Source organism: Rhopalosiphum padi, chromosome 2 (genome assembly GCF_020882245.1).
Source record: "Rhopalosiphum padi isolate XX-2018 chromosome 2, ASM2088224v1, whole genome shotgun sequence".
Taxonomy (NCBI): Eukaryota; Metazoa; Arthropoda; class Insecta; order Hemiptera; family Aphididae; genus Rhopalosiphum; species Rhopalosiphum padi.
Genome location: NC_083598.1, coordinates 89030584 through 89050666, shown reverse-complemented (window position 1 = coordinate 89050666; position 20083 = coordinate 89030584). Strand labels below are relative to the sequence as shown.

The 20083-nt window shown below is 31.1% G+C and overlaps 1 protein-coding gene across 1 annotated transcript in view; it reads left to right on the top strand.

Moving 5' to 3' along the window:
• The first annotated feature begins 270 nt into the window (after positions 1 to 270).
• The window catches only part of LOC132920710 (uncharacterized), a 63204-nt gene continuing 43391 nt past the window's right edge, over positions 271 to 20083 (top strand). The window contains exon 1 of the mRNA XM_060983337.1: positions 271 to 873. Coding sequence (XP_060839320.1) covers positions 844 to 873 — 30 coding nt within the window. The 5' untranslated portion in view covers positions 271 to 843. The remainder of the gene's footprint in view (positions 874 to 20083) is intronic.

Sequence of the window (20083 nt, the reverse complement as noted above, 5' to 3'; positions counted from 1 at the left end):
ATGATGTCGATGAGGATTGAGGGGGAGGAGAAGAAGAATTCAATTTTTTTTAATCAAATTTTTTTTTTGGGTGTCTAGAATTTGTTTTTCATTTAATTTTTGTTTTTTTTTTTTTTTATAAAAAATTTTCGTGCTGCCGATACGTCAGGTGCTCTTGGCGGCCCACTTTTTTTCCCGCGGGTACTCCAAGGCGGCGGCGCACAACAACAACAATCATTACGAAACTGGTTTGCCCGGGTTACGGCGGCGGCGACGGCGGCATTCAAGAGCATAATGCTGGCCGGTCGGGGCACATCACATGCGCTCGTCAGCAGCCGCACACTCACTATCATACTCACGCGCGACGACCGTCCGTCCCGTTCCGTCTCGTCACGTCTCGCGCACGCTCCTCGAACTCGGTCGATATACTAGAAAATTTTTGATATTTATCAGTTGTCAAACGCCTATCCACACATATTCACAAAATGTTAAAAAATCGTAAACGGATATGTAGTATTTCGTGGTATTAACCGTGTATACCTCTTTACATAAAATATGCTGTAAACGCACTCATCAAGTAACGGCTTGCGGGGTTAATCGTATCAATTATATGACATTTTCTGACGATAAACGTGAAGTGCGATCCACGGGGCTGTACTTTGTGATACGGGATTGTAAGTTAATCAGTGCAAATACGACCAGTGTAAACGTCGTGGACTTTTTTGGTTCTTTAGACCATTTTTTTATTTAAACATAACATATAATAAATATTATATTAGCGCCGTTTACTCGTTTTCGTTTATGTGCGTGCGGATAAAACGTATTTGTGTGTGTGTGTGTGTGTCCTTTGCAGCGGTCGCATAAATGGTTAGGAAACCGAAAGACACGAACATGGTAAGCACACATTTTATTTTATTTTATACATAGATCCGAGATATTGTCAGATTATATACACCACTGTATGTTCATGTGCAACAATATTGTAAATTTATTTTATTACTTGTCATATTATTATAAATGTCCAATGGGGTTATAAACTCAAAGCGTGTTATTTGACTGAAAAAGAGCTTAGTAGCGGAATAATATTTGCCGCTGCGTTGCATAAACATTTATACTCTGTAGCTAGTGGCTAAAGACACGAATCGTGTAATGCAAAAGTTTTTAAATTTGTTAAACATTTTTAGGTAAAACTATTTTTTGAATATCTATCTCATAGACATAAAATTAACAAAAAAAAAACATATATTTAAAAATATTAAACATTTATTTAATTTTTTAATTACCTATTGAATAAATTATAAATAAGCATAAAGATTTGATCCATATAATACATAAAACAGTATATTATATTATTGATAATATATATTTGTTATTAAATATCACTAATATCAGATATTTAAATATAACTTATACTTGTTTACATTTATATTTGTTGTTTTGTTATGCTGTATCCTGTACATAAATATTATTTACTAATTCCCCAACAGTCTCAACATATCATAATTATCGAGTTGTAACCGAGCCAAATATTCTAATACTTTTTATACACGTTCTACTCATTTGCCATTTGTAAAACGATAATATATCGATTTATTTTATGTATATTACATTCCGGAAATACCTTATTTAATCTGAGAAAATATGTATAAAACAGTTATACCTATTTGTTTTTAAACTATAATAATCTAAATACAATATATTTTTTTGAAGTTTCAAAAAATTTAATACAATATTAGAATAAGTGTATCTTCAAGTAAATATTTGTTTATTTTAATAAAATCGTAATTACGTAGGTTATAATACGTAGGATATAAAACATCTATTTTACTCAAATACCTCTAATGTTGTTTTGGTGATTTAGACTGTTTAGAATGTAAATTATGGACTCAAACGTTTATATAACTATGAAAACTATATAATATGTGGTTAATGAAAAAAAAATTGTTTCATAATATCGAATATTAGTTGATACTAGATTGTATTACTTTAAGTAATTCTAAATGTATGCTTATTAATTGATTAAAAATAATTCAATTTTTACAATATTACATGTATATATGTATATATATTGTGTTGTACTTACTTGCATTATTTATATTTCATAAATTATTACCACTGGCCAACGTTCACAACGAAACCGCTATTTTATGTGAAAATGCAAGAATGTGAATTTAATTGCTTTAGCCCAGTTTTTATTAAATGTCCGTAGCGAATAGATGGGTACCAGATTTCAAAGATAAAATATGTCAGCACATTATAATATTATACATGCTATATATTATATTATTTAACGTTTAAAAAGGTTGATATAATATGGAAATGAACGAGTATGATATGATTTATTGCTTTTAATTCTTCCCCATGATTAAAGACAGAATATTATGTTACGTGTTTATAATGTAATTGATTATTATTATTATTATTATTATTACCTAGTTTGCGGTGATCGGCGAACATAAAAATAAAAATATTGCGCTATGAGTAAATTGTTTATTTTATGTTAGAAATTCATTAGTGTTTTTTTTTTATATTATATACATCCGCAGTATGCAATTATTTACATATTATACAAGATAAAAGATCTCGTACAGACAAAATGATAAATAATCCAATTGAGAGTCTCGAAACACGTATGAAGCTTAACTATTATAAATATTATACCATACATGTTATCCAATATATCGAGACAGTGAAATATTAATACCCTCTTATTAGGGGTGTGCAAAAACCGTTTTGCAAATAAACTCAAGGTTACAAGCAGTGCCACTAATGATCGCGGCCACATCCGTAATTACTACCTATATATTATGAGATTTGGTGGCGAAAAAGAAACATCGAAAATAAGAGGTAGAATATATGCACACAACATAACTATAGTTAGGCTATATTTAATCTTAATCCATACCAGCTAGGTAGTTAATCTCAGGTCTGTTACGTACTTATACTTTACATGTAGTCATTTAGCCATAATATACGTATGAACAAATATGTACCTATTATAATTTATTATTGTTATTTTTTATTACGTCTTCTACTAAGCAGTCATATTAGTACTAATATTTTTTTTTTTTTTAACAGTTAGCTTACAACAAAATAATATACAACGTGTATGCTTATAAAAATGGTATGGGTAATAAGAATTTCTAAGTAGTAATCATTATTTAATTTTTATTTCTTGTAACACGTGCATAGTAGACATACAACGCGACTCGTTTGCTTTGGTAAAAACGATTAATTTTATATTGACCGAACGTTATTTTATGTATTACGACTGTATATGCAGTGGTAGGCCATATAATAACGTTATAGAAATATTATGATACATCAAATGAATTAGATTATTGAATAACTTTCGGGTCCTGTTCATAAATTATATACCTACTGATTTTACGCAATAATATTTTCTAATCGACGAAGAAACAAGACGGGTTCATGATAGGGTAAAATTTAAACTTTCTCGATTAAACATGCGATGCTAAATAATTAAAAATGAATCATAATTCCGCATTGCTGGCATTTATTTTACTTGGAAGTGTAGTCCTAACGGGAGAGATATTCAATAAAAATATTTGTGACAAATTATATATAGAAAAGGCACTAAAACTAAAAAATAAACTTGTGGTTAAATTATTATTATTATATGTATTGTATATTATATTTTGATGTATTATTTTTATGCGTAATATAAATTATTAAATATTCCCACGTGTTTGTAAACAAGAGTATTATAATAAAGAAGGTTAAGTCAATTTCATGTACTTAAAAAATAATTTCATGGTTCATGCATATTGCCGGAAGTTATTTTTAGTGTGCATTGGAGTTGAAACACTTTGAATGTTTATTTGTTTAACAGTTATTTATTCCACTAATTAACATTTAATTGGAAAAATTACTTTCGACACTTTAATAGAATGTCAATACAATATACTTTGCGTTCAGTATTTTAGTATTATGTTACGCCGAGTGAATTTTATATTGGTAATATATATAAAAGCATGGTTCGTTTTGTTAAATGAATGTTTTATTGCCATTTAATACAACTGAACAGCTCTGAGTACACAATGAATAAAAATGTATTTTGTTTCTAACAAAAACTGAATTAAACACATTTTATTTTTATATCTGTATAGAAGAGTTTCAAAATATTTGAACGTTTCTCATTTACCGTTTGTACATATTGTACAGGTACAGTTTACTTACACTACCTGTAAATAACTTTCTTTAGAAAAAAAAAATTCTTTCAATCAAACATACAAACATGAATATATAACAGCTATAGAAGCGATACACTTGTAAATATAACTTAGAAAATTTAATTCAAACAAAGAACAGTTGATCATTGTTCGTAGGTCATTCGTGATTAACTTGGAAATCAAACTATATAAAATGCAATACGTATTATATTTTCACCGATTCAATACCATGAGATTAATGTTTTCTTTCTGCAAAACTCAAAATTATATGTTTCGAACGTTTGTTTATACATGAGATGATATGGTATGCTGATAATGCTGTAAAGATAAAATATAATTCATATACTAGCATCAGCTATAGTTGTAGCTTTATAGAAAACTTTAAACAGACAAATAAATAATGGATTTTCGAGAAATATTTTCATGCACTGAAAACTATAATACATATTCTGTAAACATGGTTTATTATTTTATCTTCACTCGAGTAAACGTGTATTTATTTTTGTAGACTCTAATAAACATTATAATATCAGTTCAATTTTTATTTTTTTATTAAATTTATCTCAACGATCTGTACATAATTATATATTTATATTTATATGATAAAAATAAGAAAAAGTGTTGATAAAATTTACAACGACGGGTATTTATTATAGTTTGTATGAAGTTCACTTACACTTGGCCGAGGAAACCATTTTTTAATAGCATTTCTGTTACTTAGACATATTAATGTAATCAGTGGGTTTTCATTAATACTTACCTATTGGGCGTAGAATCTTCCATACTTGGGCAAGTTCATTAATTATTTACATTTTTAGGTTTTTATTATATATAAATATATACGTAAGGACGAATACATGGCATATTCCCAGAGCTCTAGACTAATTGTTATAAATTTTAATAATATTATTATATTATATTATAATTACTAATCAACGAAACCACGAAATGGTTTTTTCATTATAATCATATAGAACATTTTTACCGTGAATTATCTTAGAATGTAATATAAGATAAAAAATATTATGTTATATTATTTATATTTTAGTATAATAATATAATACTCGTACTCTCGCAGTATTGCATTAAACTTTCCTTATGAACTCTGCGCAAGTATATCTCTTCTCGTTGCGTGGTTTTTTTTTATCGCCCCGTTACCGTCCGTTTACTGGTAAAATATCAAATTTTTACCAAAGACGACGTTCGTATTAATTATCCGCAGATTACAGATTTCTTCTCACCTAATCCATTAAAGCGTATAACACGCGTTGTCTCTACTGTCATTATAACGCGGCGTATTTGTATAATATTATATATTACCTCTTACTAGTCGTGTACATCACTGGTTAATAATTACGATTCAGAAACACGTCATAATGTATAATATTTAAAAAGAGTACGTTTCTAAAACGTATATTTATATTTTCGCGGAAATTATACACCGAGAAGATGGACTCGCGTAATTTACTCCGGAGACCCAACGCCAAACCAAATATATTATATTATGATACATAATACCGTGTACGATTCTCTGACCAATAATATGGTTACCGGTCGTTCGTGTTTGTTGTAACTCGTATCGGCAGTTAGTGGCGGCGGCACACCGAAATCAATTCGGTCGGATGGTGCGTGTAAATGTGCGCGCAGTCACTGTACGACATAACGTAATATAGGTATTATAGGTTCATACCCAAAGAGTTATATACGCTGCGGGTCAATCTGTAGTCCGCCCTTTTGGCGCGGAGGAAAAAAAAAATATACGAACAAACGGAAAAAACGCGAATGTGCCAAAAAACGCGTTTAGTCTCGACTCGACATTCCGATCGTCTGCTTCGGATTACGGTTAACGCGAACTCGGTATATATAGGTACCCAGTACAATGTTATGTAGTGTATTTAATATATTATATAGGTCCACGTACAACTGCAGCAGTCGCAACACGTGTATAATGGTATTGTACTGACGGTTGATAGGTACGCGTTATCGGCATGCATTATCGACGATGACGAACCGTGTAAACCGATCCGCTGTAGTAGTCGTACACATTATTCATATCTCGAAATTTCGCGTGGCACACATCCGATATTATAACAATATTATTATTGTGTACGCGTTACAGAAATAATACGGTCAAAACGCCTTGACAAATAAACAATAATAATAATGCGATAGGCACAGCGCGGCATGTAATAATAATAATAATAATAATATTGTAATATATACTCGATGGTCCAGAACAATGCCGGGCCCGAAACGGGGTCGATCCTGTGTAAACACTAAACATCCGTTGAATTATCTCCGGTCGAACTCTCGAGGCGTCAATTTATATCGATCTATTATGTGTATAATTTATATACTACAATATACATATATTAAACTATCGTCTCGCGTTTAACGGTATTATCAATTCCACTTCGTATTATTATTATTATTATTATTATTATTCCTATTACGTTCGGTCGTTCTTTCCCCTCCCGTGTAACACGCAATACGCGTATATTAAATTATATTATTTTCAGCGCGAGCGAGCGATGTGTGAAAATTGCGCGACGGTTTTTTTAACGTCATAACGTCGATTTTACGTACTCATTTCTCGTAATTTCATCGTTAAATCTCCGATTGCAGTCGCCGTTTAGTTTATCGAATTTTCGTTAAACTGACAGATCATATTTCATGTATCGAGTGATTAATCGATCGAAATAATATATAGGTACTTACCTGACGCTACCATCGATTTATTATAATATGTTATATATTACACGTGTTGTTGTTAATAATCCACTGCGATAGATGGTTTAAAAAAGCTTTTAAACGGTTCTAGATTATAATAATGATAATCGAAATAATGTACGTTCCACCTTATACATACAAATACTGCAAGCGATACGGCTACATGCATAATGGGTACGTGTTTAACGAACGCTCGAAGCATTCATGTACCTGCGATGGAGTGATTCATTTAAGTATATTTAACTGATCATTTAACTGTGCTTTCGAAAAATAAATGTTTCTATGCAGAAATAGAATTTTAAAAATATATATATTATTAATATCGATTGAATTTTTAAATATTTGAATTTAAATGATAAGAGGATCCCTCAAACGCTATATTAATCTATTCATAGAAACTTTAAATCCTCTGCAAGAAACCACTATGTATATTCAATCCCCAAATATGTAAATATCAAATAATTTTTAAAAATATAAAATTTGAATGCTTAGGTGAAAATAATTGTATAGCTATTTAAATGAATTTCTATACGTTAAATGTATAGGTTGTGCCTATTGGCTTAATGTCGTAGTTATACGTATTACAAACTGTTCGACTTTCGAAGCGAGCAAATAATGCCTATTTTGGTTTGCATTTATAGTTTTTCCATAAAGTTGCATTTACTATTGTATTATGTTTATTGTTTATTTCGATTATTTAATATTAAATTTACCTAAAAGCCATTCTGTAAGTGCGTTAAATTTAAGAAAGAGTTCAGTTTGGGTTTGTTCATAAATGTCGAGGTTTGCAGTGACACCTTACAATATTAACATTCGTCACTGTAATATATCGCAATGTATAATGTCTTAGTAATAAGCGAATACGATGTTTACAATATATAATATTACTCGTATTCAGCCGGCCGTTTTAGTGCGTTGCGCGTCTGTATTCCTTATAATTATTTTATAGTACAATTATTTATATTATTTTCTGCGCGTCGATCGGTCAACCATTTTTCCGAGACTCCTAATATGTGTTGTCGCGATAATATAGTTCGCGATAATAGCCAGCAATAAACCCATAGGCGCAATTAGGGGGGCGCTCAGGGGGGATATTAGCACCCCCAATTTTAAAAGTAGCACCCTCAAATACTTTTTTTTTATAATATCACAATCAGTAGCTAATAGCTATTTAACCAATTTATATTCAATCTCTTTTTAAGAGATATTAAACACCCTCAGTTTTTTTTTATTCAAATTGCGCCTATATGAATATACCTACGATATATTATTATCATATATAATATTATTAACCGTATATAAATAATACGATCACTATATTGCTATAACAATATATATATATATCTATGCCATTAGTAAAATAAAACATTCGTACGGCGGCGTGTGTGTGCATATTGACGCGCGTAAACCTATCGCAGTACATATATATATATAACACAATGGGCGCGTTCGGTGGTGGTCGCAACGTCGGAAACGCCGTACGGCATAGGTACGACGCGCATAGTTATATATGCGTATTAATGTATTATAATATATATATAGGCGAGCGGGACGTGTGTCCGCTCTCGTCATAGGATGTGCCGCCGCCGCGGTGGGTAGGAATCCGACCGACCGGCCTGCGACCTCGTGTGTCGGCGGCGGTGCCGTGATCAAGGGGTGTCTAGGGTATTGTTTTTGACTTACGAGCCGACCGGACTCGGACCTTGACGTCTGAAGGAGGTGTAACTATACGCGTGTGCCTATGTTGGTGATGGTGTGTATATATAATATAATAGTCAGCTGTATAGGTACGCAGTGTATTTATGCGTTTTGTCCGTATACGTATATTATATGGTATAATATATATATACGTAGGTAATACGTGTACAGTATATATGTGTACGCAATATAATAACACGGACGTTGGTTTTTGTTTTATATAATATATATACCTGAAAATTTAATAAAACGTTTTTACTCCACACGTGACAGTATAATGATTGATATCAATTTTCGGAACACATATATAATAGTCGTTTTTTTATAAATATTCGAAATCGGTAAACTATTCTCGTGGTTTTTTTTTTTTTATATAATAATATAATATTATTAAGGATACCTACACATAATATAGTCGTATAACGTGCTCGCAGTATCGAAAAACGGTTTAGTTTTATAATTTTGTAAAGTTTCCTTCACCGATGCGGTATTTAGGTTTTATTTCTATATTATGTATGCATAATAAAAAATAAATAAAACGACGATGTCTGAGTTTATATTTAATTAATAACTTTACATTTTATTTTCTTCTATTTATTTAACGAACTTATTCGTGCACGAGCGTTAAAGTCTTTGTAATCGGTATATACGTTTAGCCAACTATGAATTTTTAACTCGCCTTCGCATATTATAGTTAGTGACATTCGCTTAGCCTGTATAATATCGAACGTGTTTATATTGGAATCGTAAAATAAATAAATGTTTATACATAATTTATATACTTAATTCTATAAATGAACTACGCACTAATTATGTATATACAAATGTACTAGTTTATTTACCATAGATTTTCGAGAGATACCAAACGGAAAAAAATTTAATATCGAATTTCAAGTTTTTCACACGCTATATTATCGGTATTGTAATGTTGTTTGTACGCGAACAAACGCATTGCTGCAAACGTTAATACGCAAGAACAATATAACTTTTGTATGCATTATAATAATGATCGAAAATATATATGTATATAAATCGAGCAGCCGAGACATACCAAACGTTTCAAGGGTGGACAGTCGGAAATTTAAAAGTATAATAATATTATTTTTTTTCCATCGGCTAGCCATCACTTACTTGCCTTTATATACGAACGGGTAGTCTGCGCATATAATATACATACGATTATACAGCGACGACAGTGAATTATTTTGAGGCGAATGGACGGACACAGCTATATGGTCGTCCTCGATATAAATTTGCATTAAAAGTCCAATTAGCAGTCAATAGAATTATGCAGCCAGTCGTATATGGACTTTCCTGAAAAGATCGATCATTTAATTAAAGTTGCAGGTTGGTCTTAAAATATGTGGTAACGTAAATCACAATAAAAATTTCGACGAGTTCCTTGCAATTGGTAGGTGCGTCGATTTCGATCTATATAATCAAATAAAGACAAAACGCCGAGCACTATACCTATATAGCTATACATGTGTATAATAATATATGTGTGTGTGTGTGTGTGTGTACAATAATCGAATTGCAAACGTGAAATTAAGCGTACGGTATATCGTGCACGGAATTCGATTGTTGGAAATGAATAGCGGTCGTGCGCAGACATATAACCATTATTACTTGCATCGTCCGCAGTGCGGTCTGCGGGTCCACGAGCCAGCCTCAAAGCGCGCGATTATAGCTTAACCGCGTGATCGGATCGCCGGATCTAAATACACCTATCGTTTAAATAAAATAGAATATACTTTCAGGCCAGAAGTGTTGTTATTGGACGACTTGGGCTTGTGAATTGAAAATAACGTAACCGAGGGCAAGGACATTAATCTTTTGTTTTAATGTTTTCAATACATATATTACCTATATTGTTTTTCTTCCGAATTGGAGAAAGTCCCATGCATATGTGCATGCATATTAATCAAGAACCGATATAATTACTTATATAATATAATTTGTAGTACCTATACAAAATCAAGGACGATGCACCATGGCGTGTTGTGCAAGGAAAATGCATACACTTATAATAATAACATATATAATATACAATGTCATAATTATAATGCATACACTTCAAATAATGAATTACCTATATAATATGGCACCAAATTATGTAATAATTTAAAATTTAAAATTATAATTTTTTAAATGCACTTACAATTTAGATTCAACGCGATTAACCTTCAATGGGACTTACGATCAGATAATTGAAGTATAAATAACCTCACGCGTTCATATATGAGTACAAATATGATTATTATTATTATTTTATTTTATTTTTACTATACCTATTCGTATATTTTTGCAATTTTATTAACTGTATTGATCGTTTTTTTATAAAATCATATAATATATTATATAGAAATAGTCCTGTGGATAGAGTCGAATCAAGAGTTCGTATTATGTTTCAAACTGCATTTCGAATAATAATGCATATATAGGTGCATACAAAAGGGTGCAGTATCCAATAGAACTTGCAGGCCATGTGGGTTATGTTGTCTGCACGCTGTTACATAATGCGGTTCGTGTATTTATGTATTATCGTTTAAAGGCTGTCTGCCATGTGTAGTTTTTGTTATCGCCCACTTTCACGTGCAGCAGCATGCGATTCCATATATTTTCTACGTGCAAAGCGGCGCAACAACAATAAACTATATTATATTGTATTAAATAACATATAGAATATACGAATCGGACGTTTTTGGGAACTACCTACCCAGTTAATCTTTCGATAGCTTACAATACACAGCACAACCCACGACACTCCCATATAGACGGTACATAGTACATAATATGTTGGTATATGCATATCAACTGAACACACACGACCACTATCGGCCGGGTGACACGCACTCTGTCATTTTTTTCTCCCCGACCACAAGTCCTCGAATTACTTACCGCACATACTTCAGCAGACTTACATACAGCTATTCTTTCGTGGTCAACCGGGAGACGCAAAATAATATTGTCGGATCTTAATACAAAAATGATAATCAACGCTAGACAGACTCGAATTGCTTATAATAATTATATATACACAGAACGATTCACCGAGCATGCTCACCCTCATTTATTCTTTTAATAATGAATTTATTAAAACTCTTATTTTAAGTATTTTTTAATACATTATTAATAAGGAGGGTTCTATGGCGATATGAACTCCTGGATTCCAAATTAGAATAACTTTCCTTTTACTGTAAAATTTTTAACAGGTATTTTTTTTTTTAGAAACCTTATTTAATTTAATGCATATTTTGAACAGTTTGATAGTTTGTTCAGTCATTAAATTTCCATATAAATAGTCCTTAAAAATTGTCTTACCAAAATATAAAATAGATATAATAGAATTAGTGTTTGTATATTACGACCGTTTAAAAACTATCATATAGCCAGATAGCCTTCATATTTTTAAAATCCGTCATCGTCGACTTTACTATCTTTAGTATACAAAGTTCAATAACTCAAAAACTACTCGTTCGTGTTTTTATTATGACAACATTTTCAACAATTTTTCCGGAGTTATAATTTGCCGAAAAAGAAAATTTCGTATCTCCACAGGGCACTTCTTAAGTAGTATAAAAAAATCTCAACGATTTGAAAATATGATCTTTAAGCTTATTTAAAAATTACAAAAAAAACTGTGTTATTGAAGAAGAAGAAAAAGGTGAGCAATGCGCATGCTTGGTGAATTATACTGTATATATATATATACGAGTAGAAACAGTGTTCATCGCATCGTTATAATGATACACTAAAACGTGTACGTTCAAATTACTCGATGAATAGCTCTATAACAACTGTTCCGATGGAAAATCTCAGAATATAATATAATATGTATCATTCGAAGTGCTACGTAACTAAAATCTATATTTATTTTGACGATAATATACACATGCTCGATACGATGTGCTGATTTTAAAATGTAGTCAGTGTATAATTATTTATCGTGTAGGACAGCATGGATAATAATAATATTTAATGTTTATATATTATAATATAAATATTATATTTATATATATACCAAACCATTCATTTTATGATTTTAATACACTTCACACGATCCATAAAACCGAATTTTAAATAACAACTTGATATTAAATTATACTCACTATCGATACGAATTATTTACGATATGATAATGGTACATTTTGGCGTCTAAAAATATACATATAAATATATAATTACCAACTGAGTGTGTTATACGCGAAGGTGATAATTCTTCGGTTACGAAATAGTAATAATTCCTAATCATATACGTTTATGCCTAGTGAGTTCTACTCCATCACAATCGTGTGCCGTGGAGAAAAATGTAAATTAAGGACCTTCAGAAAAACACCTGAAGAAACCATTTATTATACTAAGAAAACGCCGAAAGAACGTGCGGAATGTAGCTCGTGCGGTAGATCGATATATCCACCCAGTATTTTTTCATTTCATCTCGACACTATATTATAATATATTAGGTATATGAATTTATATTTATTAAAAATCCAAACAATTCGATTTTTTTTAAATTTCAGGTATTCTAGACGAAATAGTTCGGCTTTTTGCAAACAATTTGCTGTGTAATTTTCGTCGTAGGTATAATAACTTATTAATTTGACTGCATGGTATGTTTTTATTATCTGCACTTCAAGGATATAGCCGAAAATCCGAAATGATCAAATTCAACCTCACATCTATTGATTATTTACACCGTCAGACCATAAAATTACGGAAAATTGGTATACCGAAAACGTATTAGTATATTATTTCAATTTGCAGTTGTGTGAATTTGTACGTATATATACTATTATTAGATTTGCCGAATCATACTTTTTAATTCGTGCTAAATATCTGTTTGCCTTGAAATGAATTGACCACTAGGTGTATATTATTTAATACGAAATGTCTTTAGAATTAAACAGTATTTATTACATTATGATTGAGATGTAATTTATAGTCAGATCTTTAGGCTAGATTGAAAAAAAAACGCGTGTTTCTTTAATCAATAATTAAAATGTAATAATTTCGTACAGTTTTTTTTTTCGCCAATCTACGATCTGCTTGCAAAAAATTAAAATTTATAATGGCTTTATCGAATAATTAATTAGTGGTTATAAGGAATAATACCGTACACACGCAATAATATTATGATACTTAAATTAGTAATCCCACGTGTAGGGTCTGATATACGCGCGCCGTACACGCTGCAGCACACCGATGTCCGTGTATCATTTAATCATCGATCATCGTACGAAACTACGTTATGGCTATTCCGGTACGTCCAGTTGTTCTCATAAATCACTTCCAAACATAATTTTAAAGGAGATGTGATATTTTATCCGAAACACGCGTGTACCGGCTATTATATTATAATACCATATAGCGGCGTAGCTGATAATATACGTCGCCGATACAAAACGATTATCCGTTGTACGGAGGTAGATATATATATATTTTACAATGCGCTTCCCTATGGTATATAATGTATAGCAGTATAATATAATTTACCCCTCTTCGGGACGAGAAAAGCGGATGCCAAGGTCAAGGCGACTGCGCCGAGTACCATAATAATATTATATAACGCATAAATTTACAAATGTTTGTATAAAATATAAATATATTACATTATTTAAATAAGTTTAACTTGAAGGCGCGGAACGTTTCACAACGCCGAGCCATCGCGCGCACCGTGACGTCGTCACGCAGATCCCATATACATCATACCCACATTGATGAGTTACAGGAGCGGTATATGGTTTAGGGGACAGCGTAACCGCCCGCTGGGCCGTTGGTCTTTTCGGGAGTCCACCGGGGAACACGATACGCGTTAGCGGCGAGAAAACATCGGAAATGTCTTCATTTCAATACTGTTGCTAGTTGATGCAATAGAACCCGAGAGCTTATAAAATATTGTATATGCATTAATTAAAGACCTCACTCGAACTACACTGGCCACTTTCAAATATTATATGTATATTATATTAATGCAGTTTACGTTTATATGGTACACGAGTCAACGTCGTTTTAATAATTACAAATCGTAAAAAATAAACGGTTCAATTAATCAATTCGGGATAGTTTTATAACAATTTATACGAATATTTCGACGTAAATGTTTAAGAAATGTTGTATTTCAAATCCGTTAACATAAATAATACTGCAGGACAAGTTGTGTAAAATTGTGTTTTGAAAATATCGTATTTCCAATCATATCATCGATCTTGTCTGTATTCGTATCCCATCAGTGTGGATTTTTTAATTCTTCGAAAAACGATTATTTTCGTGTGGCATATTTCCAAAAAAATCTTCCGATCGTATGTTATAATATTAAAATACATTTTTCTGTTAAGATATTGGTCACAAACGCCAATGGTTAACGTAGGTATACCTACTGTTACCCCACTCATAATCCCACGTTCAAACATTGAAATATAAATTTTAAAAACAATGTAAATTAAATGACATCCTGATCAAAACACTTGGCTGCAATACGATTCATGCTATATTGCTATACTTTGTTTTCAAAATATTTAATGTTTTGCCTTACAAATTAACAACTAACATATTACTTCTAAAATGCAATGGAATTTGATTCAACACATATTGCCGGGAAAATGCATGTTATTTGATATCAAATAAATATTGAACAAGTCGTAGAGGTATTGTAAATATTAAATTGCTTGAAATATTTAAAGAGCCTCGACAAAGCAGGTACTTATAATGTATTATATGATATTTTTTAACTATGACAAATTTACATAAACCTGATATTATAATAATCTGTTACTAAGTTTAGTATAATAGCATCTAAATTTATTACACGGTTACGAAATAATTCTAAAACATAATATAATATAATCATAATTATAGTGGTTACGTATATAATATATATATATATCAGTTATTAGACATTTTTATTTATTGTATGAAGACAACTATAATATTGTTTAAGCTTTAAACAACCGCCTTCGATAACTAGGTATATATATTCACCCACATTTCACTGCTAACCACACATTAATAATAAATATACTAGTAAAACTCCTACTTCATATTACAACCAAACTACACCTAGTAATATAATAGTCAATCACCGTCATTTAGTAATATGTTTAAATTTTTCATAAGTAAAATTTGTTTGAATACATTAACCGAACGACTATATCGACTGATAATCAAATTAAAATAATCTCAAGTATTTATTACTCGTACTATTTTAGTGGACTACCCGTGTTTTGATTAACTTTTCAAGTAGAATTTTATTTAAAATATTCAGGTAGTTTATGATTTGCAATGTTGTTATTTAAATAGTAAAAAGACATATCATTATTTTTAAATGTAAAAAAACTTTCTTTGAAATAAATACATGTAAAATACGTACTTTATGTTTTATTAAATTGTTTAACTACATTACAAATTTATTATAGTGCTATTTGTTTTCTGACGTGTAAGTACTGTACTGTATGTATAGTAATCACAGTTTTTTCCATAGTGAAAAAAAATTATTTAACACATTTATACAATATACAAATATAATGTATACAGAATAATTTACTAAGTATGCTCATTCTTGTTTTTCTCTTTAATACCTGATGAATTTATTTAAATTTTTTATTTTGGAATTAAATTAATTAATTTATTCATAATTATATTTATAGACACTTAGATGTTTATATCATTTAAAGAGTTTCCTTTGGTAACTTTTATATTGGAATTTTAAAAAATATGAAATATATTGCATTTTAAATCTAGTGCTTATTACATTCAGACAATTCATTCAAATCATAAAATGTTAATTAATTAGTAAATTATATTGCCTACAAAATTTTCAAAGTATTATTACCTTTATATCTTTAAAACTTATTATCCTGTATACAAAATTGAATAATTAATCAGCTAATCATTTCAATTTAGATTTTTTTTTGACATTTAAAAAAAAATGTTCTTCCTTATAACTATTTAAAGCAATAAAGGTTGATTATCGTTTAAAAAAAAAAAGTATAGCTCCAGGATATTCCATAAAAGGTATAAAAAATCTAATTAGTTATCTTAAAATGTAGTCCTCAAGTATACTTTATAAAAATATCAAACATCAGAGATTGAATAAATTCATTAATTCATTATTATGAAGGATAAGAGTGATGTAAACATCCTCAGTGAACCATTGTGTATTTATATATAATAATACATTGTATATTATACAAGTACTGAAGTGCGTATAAATACATGTGTCGTGTATACGCAGGTGAGTAGTTTAGTTCGGTCATTAGCGTATACCAACGCGGCATCCACTAAATTCCGTTACTAATTTTTTTTTTCTAAAACAACACCTGAATTTTCCACCGTTAACAACAGAATAATAGTATAATGGTATTAGAGTCATTGTTTTCGTCATCACCCCATCACGTTTTATCCCTCAACAATACACCATAATAATATAATAACGATGATACAGGTAAATTCTTTCTTTTTGTTGTTTTTGTTTTCATATACACCTGAACGAAATTACAGGTCGTTGCAAAAGACTCGAGAACGTCTGAGTCCACGTCTTCACACTCACACCCCGACTTCCTGTTGGTCGTTGATCCGTAGTTCCTGTATATGATCCCGTGGCTTATAATATTTTGTATTCCCCATATTGGTCAAGTTCACACGGTATGACGGGGAGAACACGATATAGTACTTGATCTTTCGGATACCTTATAATATGCAAATATTATAATTGTCGACTGTGTGTGTGTGTGTATGTGTATGTGTGTGTGTGTGTGTGTGTGTGTGTGTGTGTGTGTGTGTGTGTGTGTGTGTGTGTGTGTGTGTGTGTGTGTGTAATATATATATATTAGTAATTTATATTCGCGTGTACTCAATTAGCTATATAACATATACATATAACATAATATCTCGATACGGTTTAATTTAAATTGCATTTTAATATCATAAACATTATGTTTAAATTACGACTACCGGTTTATGGTTTTAAATTTATAAACTGTTTTCACACTAAAAGCGGTTTATTACTGATCAATAATGTAGATCATTTTATGTATTTTATATAATTTATTCAGAATCGGCCGAATGGAGGTTACAATTTTTCAGATATATATAATGTATATCGAAAAGCGTTTCGCTTAACAGTTTTATCTCCTACTTATATATATACCTATTACCTATTTATCAATTACATGAAATCTATTCATTCGGGGCCTTAACCTCAGAGTTTAATAATTGTTTAACTAAATAATTCGATTATATATGTTTAAGAAACATCCATTATAATAATTATGCAAGCCATTGGAACAATATAATATGTCTTAACAAAAAACCAATTTCAAGGCCTAAAAAAAGTTGTTTACTTTTTGGGACGTGCTAGAGTATAATATGCAGTTTATGTTCTAGAGATCCACGAAACACATACCATTGCAGCAATACATATTATATAGCTTAATAAGACCCTAGACGACGAGAGGTTAAGGGCCATAGGAAAAAATCAACTGGATTCAAGCAAGCATGCAGATGTCTGCTGACCACAATAAACACAAAAACAAAAACCAAGGTCATATTTAAGCGAGCTAGGATATCGTGAGATTAGGTACTATACAGGTACACTATCCGCACACACCGTACGCGTATAATATAACCGTTAAGCTATGATGTATATAGATGGGACCGGGAGGGGAAAATCAATGTTAATATTACCTATGTATAGGAATTGCTGTATATATAGGAGTGTGCACAAACCCAATGCACAGAACCCCCCCCCCCTCCCATCACGTGACTGCAGAGTTTCACAACAAATTGATGGTTTGAAGTTCTCTGCAGCCGGTAAACGTATAATTACAATCGGTCTTGGAATTGTTATTCTCGTTGTTGATAAGATAATATAATATTTGCATAATGCTAGCATACGCTGAACGTCTACGATCGCACAATGATATGAAAACACAAGCACGTATCATATTATATATCGTATTTTAATCGCATTCCGAAATAAAACATGATAATTTGATATGCGTTGAATCGGACGCTTTACAAATATCAAGTATGCCGGGGTTATCGATATTATTTCAGTGAGAATTGTTTTTGAAAATGTTTTATAGATTTAAAGCGGAAATGAATTGTTTTGTATTTAATCGATAAAACAATGCGTTCGGGCGTTGGATCGTCGCGTATATGCCGCCATCGTAAACTATTTAGAATGTCACATACGCCTTTCCACGGCCCGTCGATATGGTAATTTGTATAATAATATTCATGGACAGGTTAAATTTATTGGCAAAATGTTGTTAGTTAAAAAATAATAAAAACGTCGTACTCGTCGTAGGACGAAAACAGAAAGTGACTCGATTCATTCACAGAGGAGCGCACGTGGAAAGTAGTTGCCAGCGGGTCACTGTTAACAACTATAAACACGTCGTCCAACTTTGTTTGGTTATAGAAAATCGTAAAATTTGTCGAAGATATATACCCGGTAGCCATCATGTCGTTTTCACAATGTGTAGGTATAGATCTCTAAAATTCGTGTGTATTTTGATTTTGTGAAATTGATGTAGAAAATGCTAGTATCGCGTAATTGTATTGTAATTGCCGTCGTTAAAAAAGGTACGATAAACATTATTTATTTCAATTCGTGTTTAATTCAACAATTTGATATTGAAATAATCGCATTGAAAATGATGAAAAAAATTACAAGTTGCACAATATACGGATACTTATTAAAAATGAGCGCGCGTAATAAATTTGTGTAGTATAATATAATATTATAACGACTAATGATCGCACACACAAAGAGTTGTTTGATGGGTTTAAATGATGTAATTGAATACCAAATAAATATTGTTTATTGTCTCGGCTGCATATTAGTGGTAACCCGACATACACCATAAGCCATTACACCGTGGCAGTTATAGTATATATACATTTCAAACAATAATTTATGTATATTGATTATCTCATACATAAGGTTGCCTCCATACGGTAGGTATAAATTGTGTGGATATTTGTATACGAAAAAATTATAATAAAAATAAAAATATAATAAAAAATGAGAAACATTTAACGCGATCGTTGATTCGTATCAGCTGCACTGTTCACATTATAAAACCTGTTTGTGTTTTCGCTTTTGTCGTTACGAACACCATGTGTGTATTTTGACAAGTCGGCCGTTTAACATCAGTCCGTTTCGCCGCCCAAATAAATCAAACGGCAGCTTTGAATTTTGCATATTACACATACATGTATTGATCTAGGCGGTAATCGTGTGTGAACGGACACATTCTTAGACACGCATAGATAACGATATTGTAATCGCGAGACAAGTTTTTTGCGTCCTACTGACCGGAAATTACGTACACATACACATATCATTATACACATACGCGCACAAACACTAATTAAACATACCTACGTTGTATTTCGTCACACACAAAACATCGAATCGCTATTAATTTTTGTGAACAAAATAATAATGCATTCATTAGGCGCGTGTGATGTAATTC